General features: G+C 53.2%; 1 protein-coding gene across 2 annotated transcripts in view; it reads right to left on the reverse strand.

Moving 5' to 3' along the window:
• Window positions 1-17,566, reverse strand: part of ACOX1 (acyl-CoA oxidase 1) — a 46,450-nt gene that overhangs the window by 2,207 nt on the left and 26,677 nt on the right. For both annotated transcript variants that reach the window (XM_078880543.1, XM_078880542.1), the window contains exons 5-13: window positions 16,583-16,702; window positions 11,572-11,687; window positions 10,051-10,220; window positions 6,807-6,969; window positions 5,012-5,202; window positions 3,957-4,139; window positions 2,738-2,843; window positions 1,338-1,481; window positions 492-698 (exon numbers count right to left, since the gene is read on the reverse strand). In XM_078880543.1, coding sequence (XP_078736669.1) covers window positions 492-698; window positions 1,338-1,481; window positions 2,738-2,843; window positions 3,957-4,139; window positions 5,012-5,202; window positions 6,807-6,969; window positions 10,051-10,220; window positions 11,572-11,687; window positions 16,583-16,702 — 1,400 coding nt within the window. The remainder of the gene's footprint in view (window positions 1-491; window positions 699-1,337; window positions 1,482-2,737; window positions 2,844-3,956; window positions 4,140-5,011; window positions 5,203-6,806; window positions 6,970-10,050; window positions 10,221-11,571; window positions 11,688-16,582; window positions 16,703-17,566) is intronic.

Consider the following 17,566-nt stretch of genomic DNA (forward strand, 5'->3'; position numbering starts at 1 on the left):
TCTACAAGTACGACGTTTCCCCAGTAATTACAACCAGCTTCATCAGCCGACAGCCACATTTGTGGATAAATCTTCCCGTTTCGTTCCATTTGTGGCCAGCTCGTATTAGTTTTAAATCCTTTATATTAAGTTCGCTTGCTTGCTTAAGACCGTGCAAATCTTTCGGTCGTTTTTTAACCCACTTCCCGTGATCCAATCGAGCTGACGTTTTGCACACAGACTCGTTGTGCGTGACAATTAATGTTCGTGAAAAAAAAAATCAAAAATTTTACACTTTTTAGGACAAAAATATTATATTTAATTACCAATTGCTTAAGGTGCAATGCAATCATCTGACCCATAGGTGGCAGCCATCTCAAGCCAGAGGACGAGAGGACTCTAGCCGCCACGCATATAAAGGATTTATAGTGAAAAACTTTGTTTTTACGGGTTATACTTATTGTTGTCTCCGATCTCGCGGGCACTGCACCCGCACGCCACCCGCCACTCGCCTGCGTCTTGTTGAGCGGGGAGCGCTTGGCCCACTCGAACAGGTGCTCGTACACGTTGCCATCGTAACGTCCGAGCACGGAGCCCAGGATGTCGTCGTGGAAGTCGAACGCGTCCACCAGCGCCACGGCGTCGGGGCGCAGCCTCGACAGCAGCGTCTTGACGGCGCCGCTCGCTCCCTCCATCTGCTGCGGAGTCAGCAGCCCAGCCTGGGGGAGGGGGGAGGCAGGGGAGAAGGTTCTTCTTGGTTCAACACCATCGCCGCCGCGCACCTCCACCACGCAGCTCCACCACCTCCACCACCACCACCAGCACCTCCATCACGCACCTCCACCACCACCACGCACCTCGACCAACACCACCACCACCACCACCACCACTACCACGCACCTCCACCACCAGCACCACGAGGAGCACCAGCACGCACCTCCACCAGCACCAGCACGCACCTCCACCACCTCCATCACTACGCACCTCCACCACCACCACCACTACGCACCTCCACCACCACCACCACCACTACGCACCTCCACCACGACGCACCACCACCACCACCACACACCTCCACCACCACCACGCACCTCCACCACCACCACCCAACGAGCACCACCTCCAGCACCACACACGACCACGAGGAGCACCACCACCACCACCAGCACCACGAGGAGGAGGAGCACCACCACCACCACACACCTCCACCACCACCACCACCACCACACACCTCCACCACCACCACCACCACCACACACCTCCACCACCACCACCACCACCACCACACACCTCCACCACCACCTCCACCACCACCACCACCACACACCTCCACCACCACCACCACCACCAGCACGCACCTCCAGGAAGTCGCGTCCGTGCTGGGTGACGCCGTAGAGCGCGTACATCTGGCAGAGCGCGGTGAGCACGGCAAGGACGCCGGGGTCGCTCACCTCCGCCAGCTTCTCCACGAACGTCTTCACCACCACGTAGTAGCAGTGACCCTGGGCGGGGGGCGGGGGGGGAAGCACGCAACGACGCACGGACGCAAGACAATTCATCGCGAGTTCATTGCTTTCCCCGCTTTGTTTAGGCGGCGAGGTCACCACGAAGGCAGATAGTTCTAATTAGAATAAAACTTTTTAGAGTCATCCTCTTGGTTCTTTCGGTAAAGTCACGTAGAAGGGAAGTAATAAAATGATAAAAATAAAACATAATGAAATAATTCTCACGGCGTTTCGGCCACAACGCTCCCCGACAGACCTGGTCTTCAGCTGAGGACGGCTGCTTGCGTTGTGGCCGAAACGTCGTGAGAATTGTATTTTATTATGTTTTATTTTTATTATTCTATTGCTTCCCTTCTACGTGACTTTACCGAAAGAACCAAGAAGATGAATCCCTGCAGTCACGAAAGAAGCTTTAAATCGAAACTTTTTAGAGTCGTTTTCAAATTTGTGAAATGTTGACTGCGATGACAGCACGGCAGCCGTGTGGCGGTGGCTTGCGCGCGCTGTGTGGATCGCGCAAATGTTGCGAAACTCCCCTACCCCCCCCGCCCCGTGGGTGTGTCGCAAAGTTCCGTGTACCCTGGCCCGCCACAAGGTGGCAACAACGAATGTGGACTCCACCCACCCGTTCCATCTGCACGGGGTAAAATAAGAGTGTCGCCCCCCCCCCCTCTCGCATGCGTGGGTTTACTCCGGCTGCTCCCCTTTACTCCCACGTGTTAAGCTCATTAAATTGACCAAAAACATCCCGCCCCCGCCCCTTCCCCCCCACCCCCGCCCCTTCCCCCCCACCCCCGCCCCTTCCCCCCCACCCCCGCCCCTTCCCCCCCACCCCCGCCCCTTCCCCCCCACCCCCGCCCCTTCCCCCTCACCCCCGCCCCTTCCCCCGCCCCTTCCCCCCCACCCCCGCCCTTTCTCCCCCCGCCCCCTTCCCCCCCACCCCTCCCCCCCCCCACCCCCTCTCCATCTCACCCCTTCCCCCCCACCCCTTCTCCCCCACCCCTCCTCCCCCCACCCCTCCTCCCCCACCCCAACGCTGCCCCTTCCCCCCACCCCCACCCTCGCCCCTTCCCTCCCACCCCCACCCCCTCTCCGCCCCCTCCCCCCCCACCCCCACCCCTTCCCCCCCCACCCCTTCTCCCCCACCCCAAACGCCACCCTTCCCCCCCACCCCTTCCCCTTCCCCCCCACCCACCCCCACCCCACCCACCCCCACCCCCACCCCACCCCCCCCACCCCCCTCTCCCCCTCACCTCAGAGGCGCGCACCAGCTCCACGGAGGCGCCGTTCCACGCCTCCTCGGGGCTCCTGCCGGCGCTCAGCTCCGCCTGCATGTTCCTCGCGGCCGACTCCACCAGCCTGCACCCACCCCCCACCACCCCCCCCACCCCAAACAATGCGGACCCCAGGGTCAGAACAATAGATGTGCGTTTTTGTTTCCGTTTTAGGTTTTGCACATTTGCACCGATGTATATGGGGCGCCACGGTGGCTAGGAGATGTTAACTACCTCGCCTGGTATACAGGAGGTCGTGGGTTCGATCCCAACCCTGACGACTGCTACTGCTGTATATTTGGAGTTTGCGTGTCTCTCTCTCTCATCATCATCGCGGTGGCTAGGAGATGTTAACTACCTCGCCTGGTATGCAGGAGGTCGTGGGTTCGATCCCGACCCTGACGACTGCTGCTGCTGTATATTTGGAGTTTGCGTGTCTTTCTCTCTCATCATCATCACGGTGGCTAGGAGATGTTAACTACCTCGCCTGGTATACAGGAGGTCGATCCCAACCCTGACGCCTGCTGCTGTATATTTGGAATCTGCGTGTCTCTCTCTCTCTCTCTCCCACCGTGGTCGCGTGGATTTTTCTCCGCGTCCTCCGGTTTTTCCCCCCACGTTTAGAATCCACGTCGCGTGCTTAGAGTTATTTGGCCGCTATAAATGTCCGCGCCACGAGCCCCTTCGTTGAGCTCTCGTTTGCAACAGGCAGGCGGCTCCGGAGAAAGCGCTGCTGAGCTCAGGGGGCCCCTCTCTATTGACGGGCCGCACACAGCCACGTTAGAGAAAGCGTTAGCTCGTGGGCGTTAGGGAACGTGGCTAAACGCGTTAGCTCTTGGGTGTTAGGGCACGTGGTTAACACGTTAGCTCGTGGGCGTTAGGGAACGTGGCTAACACGTTAGCTCGTGGGCGTTAGGGAACGTGGCTAACGCGTTAGCTCGTGGGCGTTAGGGAACGTGGCTAACACGTTAGCTCGTGGGCGTCAGGGCACGTGGCTAACGCGTAGGTGTTAGTGCATACAGATAAACGCGTTAGCCCGTGAGTGTTAGGGCACGTTGCTAAACGCGACGCGAAACAAAGGACTTCCCCCGCCCCCCCACCCCAGCCGAATGGGGTTAGCATTCTTCGCGGCAACGGGAATCGGCGAGCGGCCCGTCGTACGCGCGCGCGTGCCGGACAAGCGAGGTGCACCGCTTACACGGCGGCGCGCTGCCCGTAAAGTTGCACCAGCCCGGCGAGGTTGGCGTTGTCCCCGCCGACGACGCCGCCGCCGACTGCCCGGGGTCTCACGCGGCCGCCGTGCGACAGCTCGTTGAGGTACGACACCAGCCCGCTCAGAGGCTTGCCGGCGCGCACCTGGCTGTAGCTCTTCATCAGGTACCTACGCACGCACGGAAGGGTGGTGGGCGACGAGTGGGACAGGGTACAAGCCGGTTACAAAGAGAGGCATTCATTGGTGTAGACAGGCAGGCTTGGTTGAAAGGCAGAAGGACACAGAGGGGTTAGAACGATCACCACAAGTAGCTACGTACGATGCGAAAGAAGTTCAACGTACACACAGGTAAAGCGACACGGTGGAAAGGCGGGCAGGAAGACAAGGAGGCAGAGAGAGTCAGGCATGTTGTGCCGATAGGCAGGCTGAGAGACAGACAGACACACAAGCATGTTCGTAGATAGACGATGGAAAATTATCAGGTACGCAGGTAGGCAGGTACGCAGGTAGGCAGACAAACAGGCAGGTATGTTGGAAGATATCTAGATAGGCAGGCAGACAGGCAGACAGGTAGGCATGCATATTCGTAGACATGCGGAGAGACGGAGAGGTGTGCAGACAGGCAGAGACAGACAGGCAGACAGACAGATAGACAGAAAGACAGACAGGCAGACAGACAGACAGATAGACAGAAAGACAGACAGACAGACAGGCAGACAGACAGACACACAGACAGGCAGACAGACACACAGGCAGACAGGCAGACAGAGACAGACAGACAGGCAGACAAGCAGACAGACAGACAGACAGAGACAGACAGACAGACAGACAGGCAGGCAGGCAGACACACAGACAGACAGACACACAGGCAGACAGGCAGACAGAGACAGACAGACAGACAGAGACAGGCAGACAGAGACAGGCAGACAGAGACAGACAGACAGACACAGACAGGCAGACAAACAGTGTGCGGAAGGGGTCAGGTGTAGAGATGGGGGGGTGGGGGAGGGGCGGCGGGGAGAGACGGTGCGCGAGGGCACCTGGCGGTCTGCAGCATCATGACGGTGTTCTCTCCCTCGTAGGTGCAGGCCGAGGTGAAGGTGACGTAGAGGTCGGGCAGGCCGCTGGAGCACGAATAGCCGTGGCCCCCGCAGGCCATGCGACACACCTCGATGCCGCTGCTCGCCGCCCAGCTCGTGAAGGCCTTCAGGCCGGCTGACGTGGCGTGCAGCTGCTCACACGCACAGATCACCGCCGCGTAAGTAGCCCTTGGTAGGCTGTCGGTGGCAAAGGTAAACTAAATATTTTTGTTCTTTGGTTCTTTCGGTTAAGTCACGTAGAAAGATGAAATAATAAATAATTTATTATTTTATCTTTATCTTTATACGTGACTTAACCGAAAGAACCAAAGAATAATTCCTGCAGTCACGAAAGCTCCAAAATTGAGATTAAATATTTTTGTTTCGATGTAAAGCTTTCGTGACTGCAGGGATTCATCTTCTTGGTTCTTTCGGTAAAGTCACGTAGAATGGAAATAATAAAATAATAAAAATAAAACGTAATAAAATACAATTCTCACGACGTTTCGACCACAACGCAAGCAGCCGTCCTCAGGTGAAGAACAGGTCTGTTGGAAAGACACGCTGTCAGACAGAAACAGACAGACAGAGACAGACAAAGACAGACAGACAACGCTGTCTTTCCGACAGACCTGTTCTTCACCTGATAACGGAGACTTGTGTTGCCTCCGAAACGTCGTGATTTTATTGTTTTATTTTTATTAATTTTAATTTCATTTTTTACCCACGTGACTTTACCGAAAGAACTAAAGAGTATGAATCCTTGCAGTCACGAAAGCTTCAAATCTAGACCTAAGAGTATGAGTTGTGTAGATCTGTTTCAGAAGCGACCTGGCCAACAATTGACAGCTCAAGCCGAGTGGCTTTGTCGCGCGGAAATTGACCACAGCCGGACACTCTAAACGCGTGACGTCAATGACGAACATGGAGGGAGACATCGGAGGGGTCGGAGAAAAGTCCACGCGACCACGGGGAGAGAGAGACACGCAAACTACAAATGTACAGCAGGCGTCAGGGTCGCGATCGAACCCACGGCTTCCTGTATATCGGGCGAGGTAGTTAACATCTCCTAGCCACCGTGATGATGATGAGAGAGAGAGAGACACGCAAACTACAAATATACAGCAGCAGGCGTCAGGGTCGAGATCGAACCCACGACCTCCTGTACACCAGGCGAGGTAGTTGACATCTCCTAGCCACCGTGATGATGATGAGAGAGAAAAACGCAAACTCCAAATATACAGCAGCAGGCGTCAGGGTCGTGATCGAACCCACAGCTTCCTGTATATCGGGCGAGGTGGCCACTAACATTTTAGGCTGCGTTGACCTGGGTGACGCCTAGTATCAGTTTAGATATTCAGGACCGATGTTGGCTTTGAGTGGGAATTGAACTTGCAACGCTAGGATCGTAGCGCAGCGGCCTAACCACTGCGCCACCACTCCTCGCACATATACACAGACACACACATACAGACATAAGGACACACATCCATCTATCATAGCTACGAGAGAAGATGGCTTGTGAGTGTCTCTTAAAGGGGCTGGGTGAGGCTGTGGTCTTTCTCTTAAAGGGGCAGGTGCATTGTCACTTTTAAAGGGGTGGGTGCATTGTGGATCTCCCTTAAAGGGGCAGGTGCATTGTGGGTATCTCTTAAAGAGACGGGTGCATTGTGGATATCTCTTAAAGGGGCAGGTACATTTTGTGTCGCTTTTAAAGGGGTGTGCATTGTGTTTCTCCCTGAAGGGAGCGGGTTACCTCAGGCATTTCTCGGAAATCTCCCTGGTTGATGTCTCCGGAGATGCGCATGTATGTGGCGCGCATGTACGCCCCTATGAACTGGAATGCGTACGCAGTCGCCAGCAGCGGGAACAGCTTGTACTGCTGCGTCTGGTAGTCCAGGATCTGGGGCTCGGGCGCCCTGTGAAACAGCGCACGTTAGACTCACACAGAGACCCATAGACTCACACAGAGACCCATAGACTCACACAGAGACCCATAGACTCACACAGAGACCCATAGACTCACACAGAGACCCATAGACTCACACAGAGACCCATAGACTCACACAGAGACACATAGACTCACACAGAGACCCATAGACTGACACAGACCCATAGACTCACACAGAGACCCACAGACTCACACAGAGACCCATAGAGTCACACAGAGACCCATAGACTCACACATATACCCATAGACTCACACATATACCCATAGACTCACACATATACCCATAGACTCACACAGAGACTCATAGACTCACACAGAGACCCACGGACTCACACAGAGACCCATAGACTCACACAGAGACCCATAGAGTCACACAGAGACCCATAGACTCACACAGAGACCCATAGACTCACACAGAGACCCACAGACTCACACAGAGACCCATAGACTCACACAGAGACCCATATACTCACACAGAGACCCATAGACTCACACAGAGACCCATAGACTGACACAGACCCATAGACTCACACAGAGACCCATACTCACAGAGACCCATAGACTCACACAGAGACCCATAGACTCACACAGAGACCCAGAGACTCACACAGAGACCCATAGACTCACACAGAGACCCATAGACTCACACAGAGACCCATAGACTCACACAGAGACCCATAGACTCACACAGAGACCCATAGACTCACAGAGACCCATAGACTGACACAGACCCATAGACTCACACAGAGACCCACAGACTCACACAGAGACCCATAGACTCACACAAAGACCCACAGACTCACACAGAGACCCATAGACTCACACAGAGACCCATACTCACACAGAGACCCATAGACTCACACAGAGACCCATAGACTCACGTAGAGACCCATAGACTCACGCAGAGACCCACAGTTTGCTGTCCTTCCCCCGTACCTCCGATTGTCGCGGGTGTCTACGTATGGTGCGAAAGAAGTTCAACGTACAGTATACTCTCGATTTTCCGCGTGCAGTTTATCTGATTTGCGGACTAACCACGCACCTGAGATTTTGCGAAACTCATGGAGTTTCCCTAAAGCCCAAATAATCATCTAAAAACAGTTATACACTGTTAATCTTGGAAATGTCTATTAAAAGTCACGTGCTTAAGCTGAACACAAATGTTTCCCAGGTTAATCAGAAACCCACACGATCGCCCCTACAGTACAGAAGTTCATCTTCTTGGTTATTTCGGTAAAGTTATGTAGAAGGGAAATAATAAAATAAAACATAATAAAATAATTCTTACGACGTTTCGGCCACAACGCAAGCAGCCGTCCTCAGGTGGAGAACAGGTCTGTCGGGAAGACAGATCTGTCGGGAAGACAGACCTGTTCTCCACCTGAGGACGGCTGCTTGCGTTGTGGCCGAAACGTCGTGAGAATTATTTTATTATGTTTTATTTTTATTATTTTATTATTTCCCTTCTACGTGACTTTACCGAAAGAATCAAGAAGATGAATCCCTGCAGTCACGAAAGAAGCTTTAAATCGAAAAAAGTACAGAAGTTGCGTATCTTTACACGTGGGCGGAGTTTGATTGATGTTGATCGTCAGTTGTGCTTCATTTTGAGCAATTTATCTGATAATTTATTTTGTGAGCTTAAATTGACAAAACTTTTCGATGGCAGAAACTCTTAAACATAATTTATACGAGTGGGTGGGTGGTCAGCGCCACGCCCGGCCGCCTTTGTCTCCCCGGTGGCGATGTTCACACAGCACACCAGTTACTCGTTTGAGGCTGAGTCGACCTAGGGGAGGCCCAGGAGCGGTTGAAATAATCGTCACCGGTGGTGGCCGTGAGCGGGAATCGCAACTCGGGTCGCCGGGTTCGTAGCGCAGCATGCCAACCGCTACACTACAATGTGTTACGCTTCCACACGCGCGGGTCACGTGACATGTGACGTCACAGCTCACTTGCCGTGCTAAATATATGCATTATTGCTCCCCCCCCCCCCCCCAAAAAAAATACAAAAGGGTATTTTTATAATGTGTGCATGGTGTACAGTCTGAAAAGTACCCACATGGCAAATTTCAAGTTTGTTGCATGTCGGGAAGTACGCTAAACATTTTGAACAGACACACATAATCACAAATTTCCTTTTTATATATATAGATTAGTGGTTTTTGGAATAGAGATCTGCAGGAAATGGATATATTTGAATTACCTTGGATAATCGAGAGTCAACTGTACATACATACAGGAACGCCTCTACTTACGAACGCGTTAGGTTTCAGAGTTCTGTTCGTAAGTCGATTTATTTGTAAGTCCAATTTACTCCTTTCGGTTCCAAACGTGTTGCACGGCGTGTACACTGATCACGAGGGAATGGCTTTAAAAGTTGTACAATCTCCTGTGGATGTAGATTTATACTTACGCGAATCTAACCCAAAAGTCTTTCTAACGAATGATATTGGTCGCGAAAGCCTACGGGTCACAATAACCAGGACGGCCGCTGCATTCGAACGGCAAGCGTCCTCGGCAACGATCGGCGAACGTCAGAGGTCGCAACCGGGTACCCGATACCCGTACCCTACCCGATACCCGGCTATCCGTAACCCGGCCGGGTACGGGTAGCCGTTTGTGACCCTGGTGCGGCCGGGTACGGGTAGGCCGTGAGTCACTGGTGAGTAACCGTTTGTCACTAATTTCCCAACGTCTTGTCTCTTCTCACGATTCAAGTTCCTAGAATCAACCCACCCGCGCCTGCAACATGGCTTCATGCCAGAGGTCGCAATCGGGTACCCGATACCCGTACCCTACCCGATACCCGGCCGGGTACGGGTAGGGTACGGGTACGGTACGGGTACGGCCGGGTACGGGTACCCGGTTGCGACCCTGGTGCGGCCGGGTACGGGTACGGGTAAGGAATCAAAACCCGTTTGCGACCTCTGGCGAACGGCGTCCACCGCCGGTCAACGTCGCCGCTGCCGCCCCCCCTCGAACCCCGCGTGCGACAAGGGGGTGCCGGAGGGGGGGGGTGGGTCGCGTCGTGCTGGCGGCAGCGTACCCGGGCGTCATCTCGGACTGGTGGCGCACGGCGCTGTAGCGGATGGCGACGGTGCAGGCCTGCGACAGCGCCCGCGCCGCGTCGCTCACGATCATGGAGCGCACGAACACCATGGTTCCGTAGGTCAGCTTGTCGCTGGGCGGTTTCACGTACGTGCCGTCCTCCTCCACCTAAGCCGCCGCCGCCGCCACGCGCACAAGCGTACGTAGGCACGACAAGACACATAAGTTTCGATTTAAAGCTTTCGTGACCGCAGGGATTTATCTTCTTGGTTCTTTCGGTAAAATAACGTAGAAGGGAAATAATAAAATAATAAAAATAAAACATAGTAAGATAATATTAAAAAAATAAAAAATTTATATAATATAATACTATAATATACTAAAATAAAATAATAAAAGAATATGATAACATAGAATAATAATACAATAACATAATGTAATTAAATATAATAATATAATATCATAATATTTTTTTATGCTGTATTTTTATTACTTTATTATTTCCCTTCTACGTGACTTTACCGAAAGAACCAAGAAGATGAACACACACACACACGACGCACGCACGCGTAAGTGCGGCACGTTGCATTACGAGACTGAACCAGGTGGGGGCTGAGAGGTGCAGGGTCTCAGACAGCCACAGGTCAAAACAACGCACTGCACCAGCAGATGGTCACGTGACAGAGCCACGTGGGTGCTGTATTGCGGTGTTTTTCACATTTTTCCAGAGGGGGGGGGGGTTACTTTCGCCGATAAGACATCATCAGTGTGTGAGGGCCGCCACGCATTTCAAACCACTGGGGCTTTGTGACAGCAGCACGATGATGATGGGGGGGGGGGTGGGGGGGGGGGGGCGGTAGGGGGGCCGCACGTCAGGGGCCGCACTAAAGGCCCACGTGGGGGGGGGGGGGGGGGGCTTGCGATGAAGAACCACTCTGCCGGATAGACGATGGCTCACCAGAGGTCGCAACCGGGTACCCGATACCCGTACCCTACCCGATACCCAGCTACCCGTACCCAGCCAGGTACGGGTAGCCGTTTGCGACCCTGGTGCGGCCGGGTACGGGTAGGCCGTGAGTCACTGGTGAGTCACCGTTTGTCACTCATTTCGGGTAGGGTACGGGTTACGGGTAGGGCACGGGTACCCGTACCCGGCCGGGTACGGGTACCCATTTGCGACCTTGGTGCGGCCGGGTACGGGTACGGGTAGGCCGTGAGTCACTGGTGAGTCACCGTTTGTCACTCATTTCGGGTAGGGTACGGGTTACGGGTAGGGCACGGGTACCCGTACCCGGCCGGGTACGGGTACCCATTTGCGACCTTGGTGCGGCCGGGTACGGGTACGGGTAGGCCGTGAGTCACTGGTGAGTCACCGTTTGTCACTCATTTCGGGTAGGGTACGGGTTACGGGTAGGGAACGGCTACCCGTACCCGGCCGGGTACGGGTAGCCATTTGCGACCTTGGTGCGGCCGGGTACGGGTAAGGAATCAAAACCCGTTTGCCACCTCTGCCGCTCACCTTGGCATACTTCATCAGCATGTTCTTCCTGGGCACGCGCACGTGCTCAAACTTCAGGAAGCCGTTGTCCACCTCGTCGTAGCCGAACTTGGGGCCGATGTCACCGACGACGATGCCTGGGAGGGGATACAAAAGAGGGGAGCCAGATCCATCGGTGGGATGGGGGTTCGAGGGGTGGGAACGCGACGTTTTTGCCCATTCAAGTTTCTGCTCCTCACTCAAAACTCACTTATTGTGTCCGGGCACTGACCCCCACGACCCCTTAATCTCTCCCCAACCCCCCCGCACAACCACCCCCCTCTGGTGCTGTTCCCTCTTGGTGTATGGTGATTTTTTTCTGCAATATTTTGCCGTCTTTTCTTGGATTTTCTGTTTGCACTCAGTCACATAGTCACTTTAAGATGTTTTCTTGTTCATGTTTTTTTGTTTGTTGCGGTTGCACCCGATTCAAGAGCCGAATGGCTCACAGGGCTATACCTAATAAATGAACTTGAACTTAACATTCTCATCATACGCCTGTCACTCATTAACCCCCCATTCATTCATTCATTCAATCCATTCATCATCATCATCATCTCGTGCCATCGATTTCGCTTTCACCGAATTCATGGGTCACACAGGTTTGCCGCAATTGCTTCTTCTCATCGGCTTCACTCGCCTCATCTCCAACCGTTACATTCCCACGCAGCGTTGTTCAGTGCTCCGTTTAGGTTCCATGGTAAAGCCAAGAATTAGAATATTTATTTATCATGGAGGAATCCGATGAGCTATGAAGCTTTTTTTTTTAACAGATGTCCAGTTAAGGGGCACCAACCGAGCTTTTTAAACCAGTTAAGGGGGGGCGGCCCCAACAGAGCTATGTATTCATAATAAAGTTTTTGGGTTGAGATCGCGTTATTTATAAATGTGTCGTAACCCTCCACCACCCGACACGGCCAATCAGTAAAAAAGTGTCACGTTGACAAAAGACGAAATAGTTCACTACTTTAGTTCACTACCGGTGTGTGGAAGAGTGAATCCACAACATTTACAACTTTTTGAGTAGTACGACGTTTCGCTGGCAATTGCATCCAGCATCATCAGGCAATTCGCCAAAATTCTGGCCAGAATTCTGGCAAATTGCTATGTATTCTCGCTTTGAGAAGCGCCCTTGCCATCACAAATGATAGTTCAACGAAAGCGGCTCATCATCGTGTGGAAATCTAGAGCAGCAGCCAAATAACTCGAAGAATGCACGTCGATTCTAAATGCGGAGGGGGGGGGGGGGGGAAACAGGAGGAACACGGAGAAAAATCCACGCGGCCACAGGGAGCGAGAGAGAGACACGCAAACTCTAATTATACAGCAGCAGGCGTCAGGGTCGGGATCGAACCCACGACCTCCTGCACACCAGGCGAGGTAGTTAACATCTCCTAGCCACCGTGATGATGATGAGAGAGAGAGACACGCAAACTCCAAACATACAGCAGCAGGCGTCAGGGTCGGGATCGAACCCACGACCTCCTGCACACCAGGCGAGGTAGTTAACATCTCCTAGCCACCGTGATGATGATGAGAGAGAGAGACGCAAACTCCAAACATACAGCAGCAGGCGTCAGGGTCGGGATCGAACCCACGACCTCCTGTACATCAGGCGAGCTGGTCGACATCTCCTAGCCACCGTGATGATGATGAGAGAGAGAGACACGCAAACTCCAAATATAAAGCAGCAGGAATCAGGGTCGGGTTCGAACCCACGACCTCCTGTATACCAGGCGAGGTAGTTAACATCTCCTAGCCACCGTGATGATGATGATGAGAGAGAGACACGCAAACTCCAAACATACAGCAGCAGGCGTCAGGGTCGGGATCGAACCCACGACCTCCTGTACACCAGGCGAGGTAGTTAACATCTCCTAGCCACCGTGATGATGATGATGAGAGAGAGACACGCAAACTCCAAACATACAGCAGCAGGCGTCAGGGTCGGGATCGAATCCACGACCTCCTGCACACCAGGCGAGGTAGTTAACATCTCCTAGCCACCGTGATGATGATGATGATGAGAGACACGCAAACTCCAATTATACAGCAGCAGGCGTCAGGGTCGGGATCGAACCCACGACCTCCTGTACACCAGGCGAGGTAGTTAACATCTCCTAGCCACCGTGATGATGAAGAGAGAGAGACACGCAAACTCCAATTATACAGCAGCAGGCGTCAGGGTCGGGATCGAACCCACGACCTCCTGTACACCAGGCGAGGTAGTCAACATCTCCTAGCCACCGTGATGATGATGATGAGAGAGAGACACGCAAACTCCAATTATACAGCAGCAGGCGTCAGGGTCGGGATCGAACCCACGACCTCCTGTACACCAGGCGAGGTAGTTAACATCTCCTAGCCACCGTGATGATGATGATGAGAGAGACACGCAAACTCCAAACATACAGCAGCAGGCGTCAGGGTCGGGATCGAACCCACGACCTCCTGCACACCAGGCGAGGTAGTTAACATCTCCTAGCCACCGTGATGATGATGAGAGAGAGAGAGACGCAAACTCCAATTATACAGCAGCAGGCGTCAGGGTCGGGATCGAACCCACGACCTCCTGTACACCAGGCGAGGTAGTTAACATCTCCTAGCCACCGTGATGATGATGATGAGAGAGAGACACGCAAACTCCAAACATACAGCAGCAGGCGTCAGGGTCGGGATCGAACCCACGACCTCCTGCACACCAGGCGAGGTAGTTAACATCTCCTAGCCACCGTGATGATGATGATGATGAGAGAGAGACACGCAAACTCCAATTATACAGCAGCAAGCGTCAGGGTCGGGATCGAACCCACGACCTCCTGTACACCAGGCGAGGTAGTCAACATCTCCTAGCCACCGTGATGATGATGAGAGAGAGACACGCAAACTCCAAACATACAGCAGCAGGCGTCAGGGTCGGGATCGAACCCACGACCTCCTGCACACCAGGCGAGGTAGCTAACATCTCCTAGCCACCGTGATGATGAGAGAGAGAGACACGCAAACTCCAAACATACAGCAGCAGGCGTCAGGGTCGGGATCGAACCCACGACCTCCTGCACACCAGGCGAGGTAGCTAACATCTCCTAGCCACCGTGATGATGATGATGAGAGAGAGACACGCAAACTCCAAACATACAGCAGCAGGCGTCAGGGTCGGGATCGAACCCACGACCTCCTGTACACCAGGCGAGGTAGCTAACATCTCCTAGCCACCGTGATGATGATGATGAGAGAGAGACACGCAAACTCCAAACATACAGCAGCAGGCGTCAGGGTCGGGATCGAACCCACGACCTCCTGTACACCAGGCGAGGTAGTTAACATCTCCTAGCCACCGTGATGATGATGATGAGAGAGAGACACGCAAACTCCAAACATACAGCAGCAGGCGTCAGGGTCGGGATCGAACCCACGACCTCCTGTACACCAGGCGAGGTAGTTAACATCTCCTAGCCACCGTGATGATGATGATGAGAGAGAGACACGCAAACTCCAATTATACAGCAGCAGGCGTCAGGGTCGGGATCGAACCCACGACCTCCTGCACACCAGGCGAGGTAGTTAACATCTCCTAGCCACCGTGATGATGATGATGATGAGAGAGAGACACGCAAACTCCAATTATACAGCAGCAGGCGTCAGGGTCGGGATCGAACCCACGACCTCCTGTACACCAGGCGAGGTAGTTAACATCTCCTAGCCACCGTGATGATGATGATGAGAGAGACACGCAAACTCCAATTATACAGCAGCAGGCGTCAGGGTCGGGATCGAACCCACGACCTCCTGCACACCAGGCGAGGTAGTTAACATCTCCTAGCCACCGTGATGATGATGAGAGAGAGAGAGACGCAAACTCCAAATATACAGCAGCAGGCGTCAGGGTCGGGATCGAACCCACGACCTCCTGCACACCAGGCGAGGTAGCTAACATCTCCTAGCCACCGTGATGATGATGATGATGAGAGAGAGACACGCAAACTCCAAACATACAGCAGCAGGCGTCAGGGTCGGGATCGAACCCATGACCTCCTGTACACCAGGCGAGGTAGTTAACATCTCCTAGCCACCGTGATGATGATGATGATGATGAGAGAGAGACACGCAAACTCCAAACATACAGCAGCAGGCGTCAGGGTCGGGATCGAACCCACGACCTCCTGCACACCAGGCGAGGTAGTTAACATCTCCTAGCCACCGTGATGATGATGATGATGAGAGACACGCAAACTCCAATTATACAGCAGCAGGCGTCAGGGTCGGGATCGAACCCACGACCTCCTGTACACCAGGCGAGGTAGTTAACATCTCCTAGCCACCGTGATGATGATGAGAGAGAGACACGCAAACTCCAATTATACAGCAGCAGGCGTCAGGGTCGGGATCGAACCCACGACCTCCTGTACACCAGGCGAAGTCGTGAAGACCTTGTCACCATGGCTGTGGCCAAGGGGCGTCAACAACGGGGAGACAACAACAATGGTGGAGACAACAACAATGGGGAGACAACAACAACAATGGTGGAGACAACAACAATGATGGAGACAACAACAACAATGGTGGAGACAACAACAATGGTGGAGACAACAACAATGGGGAGACAACAACAACGGTGGAGACAACAACAATGGGGGAGACAACAACAATGGGGGAGACAACAACAATGATGGAGACAACAACAACAATGGTGGAGACAACAACAATGGTGGAGACAACAACAATGGGGAGACAACAACAACGGTGGAGACAACAACAATGGGGGAGACAACAACAATGGGGGAGACAACAACAACGGGGAGACAACAACAATGGGGAGACAACAACAATGGTGGAGAGATGAAGAAGAGGGGGGAAGCAACAACGATGGTGGTGATGACAACAATGGGCAGACAACAACAATCGCGGAGACAACAACAATGGGAAGACAACAACAACAACGACGTAGGAAACAACAACAACAACAACAACGACGACGACGGAGGACCCTTACCGGGCAGCGGCATGTGTGTCTCCATGTCGCGCAGCTGCACAATGAAGGCGTGCAGGCCGTGGCACTTGCCGCGCGTGTACAGCTGGGCCAGCACCACCGCGTGGTTCGACGTCTTGCCCACTGCCAAGGCAAAGATCGCTTTAGTTTCAGTTCACTCGGAAGGTGCCCTCCTGGGTGAGCCACAAAGATCGCTTTAGTTTCAGTTCACTCGGAAGGTGCCCTCCTGGGTGAGCCACAAAGATCGCTTCAGTTTCAGTTCACTCGGAAGGTGCCCTCCTGGGTGAGCCACAAAGATCGCTTCAGTTTCAGTTCACTCGGAAGGTGCCCTGGTCTCATTAGCAGCAGTTGCACTTTAACAACTCTGGCACCCCCCCCCCTCCCTCTCAGCCAGTCTACATAACAAAGGCTCAGCACTTTGTTATGTAGACTAGCCGTAGTCTCAAGCCGCACCTTACCATAATAATAAAAAGGGGGCCTGTCCTGGCCCATCCCCCCCCCCTCAACCAGTATATATACGGGGTAGTAGATCTTGGAATCTCTCATTTACTTGATACAGCAATCGTGCTGTGACGGTTCCACCTGAAGACGGAAGCTTGTGTAGCCTCCGAAACGTCGTGATTTTTATTTTATTTTTATTTTATTAATTTAAATTTAAATTTTTTACCTACGTGACTTTACCGAAAAAACCTAAAAAATATGAATCCTTGCAGTCACGAAAGCTTCAAATCTAGAATTAGTGCCCTGGTGAGCCACAAAGCTCTTGAAATCGGGTTTCATCGACAAAAAAGCATCGGTTCTCTGGCAAACGTAACATACGTGACAGGTCGCAAGAAACATTTTAATCAAAATAGAAACATAAGAACATTCCCCCCCCCCCTTCACCATAGATCAGGGGTGGGGAACGTCCGGCCCGCGGGCCGTATGAGACCCGCAAAATCATTTGATGTGGCCCTGCCAAGGCAATCGCAGGCGGGACTCGAAATC

Source organism: Lampetra fluviatilis, chromosome 58 (assembly GCF_964198595.1).
Source record: "Lampetra fluviatilis chromosome 58, kcLamFluv1.1, whole genome shotgun sequence".
Taxonomy (NCBI): Eukaryota; Metazoa; Chordata; class Hyperoartia; order Petromyzontiformes; family Petromyzontidae; genus Lampetra; species Lampetra fluviatilis.